Source organism: Eublepharis macularius, chromosome 6 (genome assembly GCF_028583425.1).
Source record: "Eublepharis macularius isolate TG4126 chromosome 6, MPM_Emac_v1.0, whole genome shotgun sequence".
NCBI lineage: Eukaryota > Metazoa > Chordata > Lepidosauria > Squamata > Eublepharidae > Eublepharis > Eublepharis macularius.
The window spans coordinates 11,002,830-11,014,232 of record NC_072795.1 but is presented as its reverse complement, the minus strand read 5'-3'; the positions used below and the strand labels follow the sequence as shown (position 1 = coordinate 11,014,232).

Here is an 11,403-nt window from a genome sequence, read left to right as displayed (position 1 = left end):
TTTTGTTTCAAATGTCCCGGTCTTCTTGCATAAATTAGTTTTTAAAGAGTCCAAAATGTCGGGCGTCTTTTCTCTATGGTCTCTCTATGATTTTATAATCCAAGATGGCCTACTTCCTTTTCCGCTGAAGCCGCGACCCTTCCCCTTTCAAAAATGGCGATTCCCTTCTTCCTGCCCTCCAGCAAGGGCCGCTTCTCTCCAGCCACTCTATTGTTGTTACGCACTTCCTGTCTCCCGTCTTCCCACAGCAGATCTCGCGATGGTGTCTTTTTCTCACAGCTCCATAACCACAGGTATTCAAAACAATAGTCCAATTTCTTTAATAACTTCTTTAAACTTAGCCTCTTTTCAAATGCAACTCTTGCCGAGTCTTCCCCTCCTTTTCATTAATCTGTTGCAGTTTAAAAATCTACTTTTTTTCCTCTCTGTTTTTATCAATCTGTCCCGTATCGGAAGATAGTGATCTTTACCTTCTCATTCACTTTTCTCGGGTTGTAATCACTGTTTCGATTTTAACTTCTCCTCTCCACTTCTTCCCCCAATCGAAGCTTGGGTATGTAGGTCTTATGCCAGCCGAATTGGCCCCAAAACTGCCGCAGAGGTTGTAGCCGACCCGTCGCGGGGTGGGACCTCAAGGATCGGGAGGGGACCCGTTGCGCAGAGCCCCCCCTCGTCCGAGATCTAACTCACCCTAGGGTCTTGAGCGTTCTTTGCCTGCTCTCCGCCTGAGAGCAGTCGGCCGCGGGCTATTTTCACCCCGCCGGCCGCTTAAAACGGCAGTCCGGTCAGCTCCGCAAATGGAGCTGCTTCAGACCTCCATGAATCCCAAACCGGAAGTCAAGTAACAACTGACTTATGATGACCCCATAGGGTTTTCAAAGCAAGAGCTGAACAGAGGTAGTTTGCCATTGCCTGCTCCTGTGTAGCAATCCTAGACTTCCATGGTTGTCTTCCATTCAAGTACTAACCAGGGGTGACCCTGCTTAGCTTCTGAAAGCTGATGAGATCAGGCTAGTGTGGGTGATCTAGGATTAATTTACTGAATTGCACCTCACAGCTAATAGCCTAATCCCAGCACATCCTAGGTAGCACATGTTACAGATTGAAAGGCAGCCTTGATTGTCAGGTAAAATCACCATACTGCACAGGTGATCCTGTATTCCCTTCTCTGTAGTGATTGGAACAGTAATATGTTAGACGCTTGTAAGAGAGAGAATGTATGTTACAAATGAGATGCTCCTGAGACCTTCACCTCCATCATTTCATGTATCTTTTTAACCAGTAATGTCTCACATTTCCATTCTTTGTTTAGTTGGATCAATACTGCTACCTCCTTTTAATCTCTGCTCTCAGCTGCTTTTGTGTGCAGCCCTTTCTCTTTTTCTTTTTCTTTTACCTTGTTCTTTTGTTGATAGCTTATGTTATAAAGGAGGGAAGGGGAGGATGGGTAGTAGGGTTACTTTTTTGCTTTTTTATTTACTATTCTTCGTGGGAAACAATACACAATCTCAAGAACAAATTGGTTGTAATGAGATTAAGTTGATTTTCTCTGGCTCAGAATCTTTGTACAAACCTGGCCCTGAAAATTTAATACCTAATACAATGTATTAATGTCAGTATTGTATAAATACACTAAATTAAAAAAATGATTTTTACAAATTCAAGTATGTCTTCTGCTTGTTTATATTACATTTGGCTTTACCTTTTATATGCCCTGACCTTACGGTTGCCAGGTCCCCTTACCCAGTGGGAGGTGGGGACCTGGCACTCACCTTCTCTCTGTTCCTCATTCTTGTGCTTTGTGCGTGCACTCCCTTGCCTGCGCAATCACGTCTCTTCCGGGCGATGTCATCTCGCAGGTGTGGGACCATGCATGTGCTTCGCAGTGGGCCAATTTTGGGATCATCCCACTGCAAAGTTTGGGAAAGCTCTCGGGGTGACGTGATGATGTCACTCCTGGGAGTAACGTCGCACCACCTCAGGAGTGTGCCTGGGAGGCCTGTTCCCATGCCTTCTCCCCTTCTGGCCAGGTGAATGGAGGCAGGGGCGGAGGGTGGGAGCGGGGGATCCCCTGCCCACACAGGAGACCCGGAATCCTTACCTGACCCTGTTCTAGTCACATTAATTGTGGATAGCAAAGGTTCAAAGTTTGGTGCTGAGTCTGATTGCATGGTGAATCTGGAAGAAGAGGGAGGGGAAGTGAACCATGTAAGGTTCCTGAGCTCCTTGGAAGAAAGGGTTAAAACGTAATATTTGGTCGATATTATTTTGTACCAGTTAGATCCCTTGACAAAGCTACAAGCAAAACACATTGGGATCTATAATTATTAATAAAACAATTCTCCCATTGCTCCTTGCTTCTTTTCCTCTTCCCAGACCTTACATTGTTGCCTCTTCCCCTTTCTTGGCTGGCACCAGTTATAAACCAGTCTGCCAGGTGGTCTCTAGTTGTGCTGAATGCAGACAAATTATTTCTGATGCAACTGCCTTGGTTCATTGGGTGGCTTTTTGTTATCTCTTACCTTCTTCCTAATACTCAGAGGCACTGGAGAGAATTTCTAGCAGTCCTGTTTCATAGATGTTCACATGCCTGTTCTTCATGATTGTGGTGAAATCCCATAAAAATAGACAAAAATGAGTAAACCAGATTAGTTCAGTGGCCTAGAATAGGCTACATATATGTGTTCCTAGATCCAGCTAGAGTTGCCATTTGCCTGCTTCCAATGGGGATCCCTTGCTAATTAATTGAAATTTGTAATTAGTTCTCCCATTCTACTATTCTTTTGAATATCCTTACATTATTTCCATCCTCCTCAAGTCTGTTATGAGGACTTTCAATTTCCATGCTCAAAACTCATGGGCAAAGGATCTTGATTCATGTAAACACACAAAGCTGCCTCCTCCTGAATCAGACCATTGGTCCATGAAGGTCTCTCATTACCAACAACAACAAAACAACAACTACAGCAACAGCAGCATTCAATTTATGTACAACCCTTCAGGACAACTTAACACCCATTCTGAGCGGTTTACAAAGTGTGGTGTTGTTATTCTCACAACAATCATTCTGTCAGGTAGGTGGGGCTGAGAGAGCTCTGGGAGAGCTGTGATTAACCCAAGGTCACCCAGCTTGCTTAAAGGGGAGGAATGAGGAATCAAACCTGCTCTCCAGATTAGAGTACCGCGCTCTTAACTACTACACCAAACCACCTGGTTCTTTTAATTGGAGATGCTAGGAACTGAATAGATTGAAGCAATTACTCTGCTACTGAATCACAACTCCTCCCTTTCATCATAGCATTATGCCTCAGGGTGCCTGGCAATTCTCCCTACCTAACATGAGTAATCCGCCCAATACCTGCCCAACTAGTTATGTATGAGTCTGTCCCAAAATCAACCCTATAATCATCCCATTACCCCATGAGGCAGCATGGAGTATGGAGAAGAAAAACCCTAAATGGCCAACTATTGAGAACACCACAAATTCCAGCTTTCCCCCCAAATGACCAGCTAATCTCATAGAGCCTTTAGGGAGAGTAAGTGGACGAGAGCACACAGAAAATGCCTGCAAAAGTAAGGAAGGAATTATCCTGGAAATTATCTCTTCAAATAATCCCTGTCCCATCTTCATTTGAGTCTCAGAAGGAGCCAGCTCAACAATATCCCTGCCCATAATAGCCAGGAATGAATTTCCACCTATATTGCTAGAGAACTTTCTTCAATGGAGTCTCCATTGCTTTTTTTCCACGTGATGTATACAATATTCTTTGATTCAGTTTCAAAAAGATTTTTGTAGACTGCTGAGATTTTCCCTTTCTGGTCAAATGTACATTCAATCCATTTCACAATGGCCAGTGATTGTTTGATTCTATTGGCATTTTTGTAGCATAAGTGTTTCACTTGGAAAAACTGAAAGAGCGGTCCTCTGTCCAATCTTGTCAGTAAGGAGATCTTCACAATCGATATTGTATCTTTTATTTTAAAAATGTGTTGATTTCATAGAATCATACAGTTGGAAGGGGCCTTACAGACCATCTAGTCCAACCCCCTGCCCAATACAGGAACAGCCTAAAGCATTCCTGACAAGTATTCATCAGCCGCTCCTTGAAGACTGCCAATGATGGGGAGCCCACCACATCCCTAGGCAGCCGTTCTACGTGTATCATTTGTCCACAAGTATCATTTGCACAAGGTGAGAAATGTTAGGACTACTTTTTTACCCAACAGTCACTGCAGTAATTATGTTAGAACAACAACGTTGTCATCTATTTACAGCAATAGTAAATAAAAACAGCAAACAACAGTACATTTAATTAATGCGTTTCATTGAAATAAACTACAGTTTTCCAAGAGTAATGCACTAAGTCCTAAAGCATAAACGTAAGTTTTCTGGATTTCCCCCCCTCGTTTTGTATGTCTTCATTGGATAAGAGTTCTCATGATGAGCCACAAAAGGAACTATAATGTAGAATGGAATTAAACAATCAAACAGTAATGCAAATCTTAGCCTTATGCACAAGCATAATACATACTTGTGTATATCAAAACAAGCCTTATGTTGATTATTTTGCTAAATTTCACAAGATATTTTACAAGTGCATTGTAATCTGTTTGTAACCAAAGCCAATTAAGATCATTGGCAACAATCCTTTCAATCGAATGGCAGTTTCTTGAAGTTTAAATTTTAAATACAATAACACGAGCTTTCCTAACAATCATCCACATTGAAATGGAAGGGATACCTTCTGTTTTACTTCAGAACTTAGAAGGAGCCAGGCAGAGTCAAGCCTCAGACCAATTGGCCTCCAAGTCTGTTGCTATGGGCTGACTTCTTCACCTTGCTGCTTTTTAGCCCCTTACAGGCTAGATGGCTTCGCCAATGCCCCAACTGGCCTAAATCCTAGGATGGTCTTTCTGTTCAGGATGTGCCTCAATGTCCTGGTTTTGATTTGATAGCCTGGCTGTTTACTTCATGGTTTTGTTCCTTTTGGATTCAACAGAGACTGCCAATTAATAGTTCGGATTCTGTTTGGGCTGAAGATAAGGTTGCCAGATCCAAGTTGGGAAATTCCTGGAGATTTGGGGGGTGGCGCTTGGAGAGGGTGGGTTTGGAGGGGAGATGGACCTTAGCAGGATATATTGCCATAGAGTCCACCCTCCAAAGCAGCCATTTTCTCCAGGGGAACCGATCTCTGTTGTCTGGAGATCAGTTGTAATTCCTGGAGATCTCTAGCTACCACCATGGTAGTTCTAGCTACCACCATGTTGGCAACCCTAGCTGAAGAGGGGGGAAAGGTTATGTTTGGTTTTGACTCTTGTGGCCCTTACGCTTGTCCAGCTGTGTTTAAGAAGCCAACAGTCTAATTTGCACGTGGGGAGGGTGAAGGGGTAGGAATTTTCAAACTGGGCGAGAGTTGAAGTGTCCGTTGGTGGTTCTCCTCACATCCATCCCATCCACAGAATGTCTGAGGGAGTTTTACTGGAGTTTCTCTGAAGAGACTTTGCCTGTCAGGAGTCAGTAGAAAGGGTTTCCAGTCAGTCAGGAGAGTTAGTGTTCTCTTTGAAGCATCTCTGCAATAATTCTCAGGGGTAAGTGGAAGACCAGCCTCCCTCTTTCTCTGTGCAAAAACCAATGTAGCTAACAGTTTTCATGTGCGAGGTTCTTCTGAACCAGCTCCACATTTTAACAGCGTCAGCCACAGGGTTGAGTTTTTTCATGTGTGAAGTTTAAAGGAAATTTTGATTCAATCAGGATGCCCACCCTCCATTTCCACTTTTGAAAGAAAAGTGGAACATAAAACTTATGTGTAAAACGCCTTCAGTCCTCATTTATAAGTCTCCTAAAAACTGGCATCATTTGAAAGTTTTATCAACCATGCTACTGTTTCCTTCCCCGGGTTTGACATGTCATAGTTACTGACAAACTGTTTCCCAAGAAACTCCGCAGCTGATCTTCTCAGCAGGTAAATTTCCTTTTCAGCTCGATCCTGATGTCTTTCTTTTTGCCATCCACTTCACTACTTTTAACAACGCACCACGAGATGAGAAGGTAAATATTACCCAAAAATTTATTTAACAAGCAGGCTCCCCTTTGTCTTTGCCTGCAGACTTCTACTTTGATACATTGCCAGAACTCTTTACAGAGCTCTTGTGCCTACAAAACTGATTAGGAAAAATGGTATTTCTTAGTGGCTAGTTGCTGATTTAGATCTGCCTGAATTCTTTTTCTGGACATGATCGCAGATAAACAGTAATGGGAAACAGGGAAACTCTGGGACAGCAAATTGAGCAAATTTTAGCTGAATATTGGATGGAATTTTTAAAAAGAAATAAGCTGCTCTAATTATTGTTATGGGTCATGAATTGCTGGGACGGGCAATAGCACAGAGTTTATAATGGTGGGGAGGCATTGTCAACCCAAGCACAGGTTCTGTGTTGACTTCTTTCACTCCTTCTGGCAGCTTGAAGGTGAATGCTCTCAACAGGTTGGTGAAGAATATAAAGAGTTCGATCTTTGCCATCTCTTTCCCCACACACACACGGGCTCCTGCAAAAGAAGTTAAAGCAAAGCCAGCAAGTGAGTAATATTTATTCTACATTTTCTCTAGTATTTATCCCCTTAGCAGCTCATGTGAGACAGAAATGCTCAATCTTTCTGAAAGTACCCAATATTCATAGCTATGAATGATAAGGTTGGAGTTTTGCATTTACCTGCACCAAAGAGCAAAAGTTCTTCTCTATCCACAAACTGACCATCCTTGTCCAAAAAATGATTTGGGTTGAACTTTTGAGGGGTCTCCCATAGCTTGGGATCATAACAAACCGAGTGTACATCTGGAACAATAGTGGTGCCCTGCAAGGAAGAACCAGTACCATCTATGTCAGTAAATTTTGCTTCTGTCCCTCCTTGTCTCCGTACTTATGCTCTTGAAGTTCCCAGGATTCTCTTGGAACTCACTTCTTTAATAATAAAAACATACCATAAGAACATAAGAAGAGCCCTGCTAGATCAGACCCGTAGTCCACGTAGTCCTGTTTCACACAGCAGCCAAACAGCAGCCCTGGAGGGCAAACAGGACATAGATGCCATGGGCTTCCCTTACTGTTGCCTCCTAGGCACTGACATCCAGATGTTTGCTGTCCTTTACTTACTATGGCTAATAGCTACTGACAGACCTTTCCTCCGTGGACCTCCTTTTAAAGTAGTCTGTGCTTTTGGCTATCACTACATCCACTGGCAATGAACTCCACAATTTAATTATGTTGTATTTACTTAATATCATCTAAAGTTTTACCTATGAACTAAGGTTGCCAGGTTTCTTTACCCTCCGGGTAGGAGGCAAGAGACACGGTACTCACTTTTTCAAATGTTTTGTGTGCACTTTCAGGCTGCACGATGATGTCATTTCCAGGAAGTGATGTCATCACACAGTCCTCATGCCACCCCAGGAGCACTCCCGTGCTCCTAGGGCTGAAATTGGCCTGCTGAAGAAGGTGGGAATGCTGCAGGGTGGTGCAACAGGCCCTGGAGTGCTCCTGCATTTTGCAGCGGGCTGATTTTGGCCCCAATTCAGCCTGTTTTGGGCCCAAATTGGCCCACTGCAGAATGCAGGAGCGCACCACGTCTGAAAAATGGAAAAAAAAAACCCTGGTTTGTGTGTGCTTGTTCTTCAGGATGATGGTGAAATTGACCTAAACCCATTTGTGAAACAAGAACATCTCAATGAAAGGTGTTGCTTGTGAGTGTTGCTTCTGCTTTGTCGTTGAAGCATTGTTGAAGGAAAGAATGCTTCAGAAAAAATGAATGCACATGGCACTTCTGAGTGTTGCTGCTCATCCATTTACTGGAAGCCATATAACACAAACAGGTCAGCACAGAGGAGGCAAACTACTTTGGTGGATGAGGAAATAATCCGCTACAGTGCACTGACTTTGGGGGGAAGAGTAGGGGGAGCAGACTTGCTATTCAGGGAGTGCTTCAGAGTACTAATTAAGCCAGTGCTGGATACCCTTCCAACCCATGTCCAGGCTCAATGTGAGGTGTTGGTTTTGAACACAGAAGGCTTGTGCCACTTAGGCCCTGAGTGCCTGAAGGACTGCCCCAACCTGTATAAGCCAACCTAAGCCTTGACATTGGGCTAGGGGTAGTGATTGGGAAATTCCTGAAGATTTGGGAGTGGAGACTAGGGAGGGCAGGGTTTGAGGGAGGGAGGGACCTTAGCCAAAGCACCCACCCTCCAAAACAGCCATTTTTTCCCCAAGAGAACTGATTTCTGAAGCCTGGAGATTGCTTGTATTTCCAGGAAATCTCCATTCTCCACCTGGAAGTTTGCAATCCTATGTTGATCCAGGGAACCTTCCTCTGGGAACAAACCTTGGCAGAGGTTCAGCTGGTGGGAACTCATAAGGAAGCTTTTAGGCTGTTGCCCCCTTACTTGCACAAGGGAGTTCCACCCTTGTGCAGGAGTTCAGAAAGGCTGCTTCTCTAAAGGCCATCCAGATGGGACTGCTGCCTTTTCTGGCAGAATTTTTAAGATGTATGAAGAAGAAATGGGCTGGCAGGGGAAGAGGCACAACAGGAATACTGTATTTTATTGTTTTCTTTTGTATTCAGGGTGGTCTCCATTTCTTAAAATGCTCCATTGGATTTATTGTCGAAGGCTTTCACGGCCGGAGAACGATGGTTGTTGTGGGTTTTCCGGGCTGTATTGCCGTGGTCTTGGCATTGTAGTTCCTGATGTTTCGCCAGCAGCTGTGGCTGGCATCTTCAGAGGTGTAGCACCAAAAGACAGAGATCTCTCAGTGACACTGAGTGCTACACCTCTGAAGATGCCAGCCACAGCTGCTGGCGAAACGTCAGGAACTACAATGCCAAGACCACGGCAATACAGCCCGGAAAACCCACAACAACCATCCTCCATTGGATTGTATTTGTTCTTGGAACACATAATTGCAAATATAACAATAGTTTGTACCTTAGGAATGAAAGAACCAAGAATGTTCACATCCTGCACAGTTTCTCTAGGGTTTCCAGCTAATAATATACATTTGAAACGCTGGATCTCATGAATTGTAGCAAATGTGTAGGGTGCTTTCTTCCGATCTTGATAGCTGATTAATTGTGAGGAACCAAAAGCATCTTCTATCTCCTTCTGGATTTTCTCTAGGGACAATGTTGGAAAATGTAAGCTTTATTTTGCACAGTTCATTTATCTGTGGAAATTATTAGGAGATATTTATTCCATGTGAAATTATTTCACATGGTTACATATAAAAAACTCAATATACACTGAACTGTAGCAGTGGTTAGAGAATCCTGACCTCTTAAGAGAGACATATTGGCTCTGTGCTAGTAGTATTCCTGAAGTAAGAAAACAATCTAGAAATAAATGAACTGCTGGACAGATTTGCTATAGGGCAGCAATTTCAACCCTCTATTTCTGATATCATCTCTAACTTATTCAATTACATGCAGCATTTTGTTACTTCTTGGACAAAAACCTGGTAATAGCTTCTTCCATTACTGTCCTCTTGTTATATATTTTGCAAGGAGATATGTATTAGGCACTGTATCAAATTTTTTAGTCTGAGCCTCTGCAGATCATATGTGAATAATGACTGGACTTTCAAGTAAATCTCGGTATTTCCCCCTCAACTCCCCAAAACGAATCCCCAAAGGTTATTCCTGCAGTCTGTGCATGCGACTGGGATGTCCTGCAGACTGATAAGTATTCAAAGGCAACAGAAATGGCATCTGAACTCTCCTTAGACTGGGCATTACTTTGGGTTGCTTTGGCAACCTGGCTGGATATTGATGCCTCTGGCTCCCGTTGTTCTGCAGGCAGGGCCGTATCTAGGGTTGCCGGTGCCGTCCGCATGGTTTGCCTGCCCCACTGCCCCATGCCGCCCATGTGGCAAGCCCACTGCCCCAGCACACGGAGTGCCATGGAGCTGGCGGCAGCGGCAGCACGGACATGCGCTGGGGTGGCTGGCTTGCCATGCAGGTGGCTGAGTGCAGGGCTTGGGAGGTCCTGTGCGCATGGCAAGCCAGCTGCCCCATCAATGGGGCAGGCAAGGGCCTCCCAACCCTGCGCTCAGCCTCCCACACAGCAAGCCGCCAGCTCTGGCGCACTCCCGGCGGCTGGCAGCCATGCCCGGCGCCCCCTCTTTGGTGGTGCTGGGGGCAAGCTACCCCCTGCCACCCCTCAATCCAGCCCTGTTTGCCGGACCTGGAATTTGGAACTGGGGGTGAGCAGTGTAGTAGCTAAATTTGCACACAACACCAAATTATTCAGATTGTGAAGAGCCTGCCTGAGGATCTCCCTAAAATGAGTAAGTGGGCAACAACATGGCAAAAGTATAAAGTGATGCATACTGGACAAAAAAAAATTGAAATTGAGTTGAAAGAGACCTTGGGGTTGTAGTGGAAAACTTGATGAAAATGTCTAGCCAGTGTACAGCAGCAGTGAAAAAGGCAAACTCTATGTTAGGAATTATTAGGAAAGGGACTGAAAATAAAATAGCCAATAATGTTATGCCCTTGTAAAAAGGTATGCTGCGGCCTCATTTGGAATACTGTGTACACTTCTGTTCAGTGTATCTCAAAAAGGATACTGCAGAGCTGGAAAACATTCAAAGATTATTAGGGACTGAAACACCTTTCCTATAAGGAAAGGTTGGAGAGTCTGGAAAAAAACAACTAAGGAGACATGATAAAGGTTTGTAAAATTATGCACAGAGTGGGAAAAGTGGATAGAGAGAGCTTTTGCTCCCTCTCCCATAATGCTAGAGTCAGGCACCCAATGGAATTGTTGAGAAATAGGATCAGGACAGACAAAAGGAAATATTTCTTTACTCAGAGTAACTAAACTGTGGAATTCACTGGTAGTGCAGACAGTGATGGCCACAAATATAGATTGCTTTAAAAAGTGACTGATCAGACAGTTTCATGGAGGAGAGGTCCATCAGCGGCTACTAGCCATGGCGGTTGAAGGGACCTTCTATCTTACAGAGGCAGCAAACCTCTGATTCCCAGGGCTGGGAGGCAGCAACAGAGGAGAGCTTCATCCTCTGTGCCTCATTTCTTTGCCTTCCAGTACAAATTGGTCGGCTGTTTTGTGAAACTAGAGGGACCACTGGTCAGATCCAACAGGCTCTACCTATGTTATGTTCAGAGACAGTGCGCTCAATCAAGGACTGGGCATCAGTTGGGATGCCTGACACTTGGCTGAGGGTGCCATACTCTGCCATCCAGCATGATTCTAGTTGCCAATCATGAAAGAAGAAAAGCAGGCTACCAGCATGCAAGATTTAGGTTTCTACATACTGAGGAGACCCCCCAAAATGCTTCTGTAAATTAACCAATATGAAAAGACCCTCTTCCCTAAAAGAGCCAGCAAAAAT

At 44.1% G+C, this 11,403-nt stretch overlaps 1 protein-coding gene across 2 annotated transcripts in view; it reads right to left on the bottom strand.

Annotated features, from left to right (window-relative positions):
* Positions 1 to 3,988: 3,988 nt before the first annotated feature.
* Positions 3,989 to 11,403, bottom strand: part of LOC129332211 (cytochrome P450 2J5-like) — a 57,433-nt gene continuing 50,018 nt past the window's right edge. For both annotated transcript variants that reach the window (XM_054983150.1, XM_054983151.1), the window contains exons 7-9: positions 8,976 to 9,163; positions 6,712 to 6,853; positions 3,989 to 6,547 (exon numbers count right to left, since the gene is read on the bottom strand). In XM_054983150.1, coding sequence (XP_054839125.1) covers positions 6,357 to 6,547; positions 6,712 to 6,853; positions 8,976 to 9,163 — 521 coding nt within the window. In that variant the 3' untranslated portion in view covers positions 3,989 to 6,356. The remainder of the gene's footprint in view (positions 6,548 to 6,711; positions 6,854 to 8,975; positions 9,164 to 11,403) is intronic.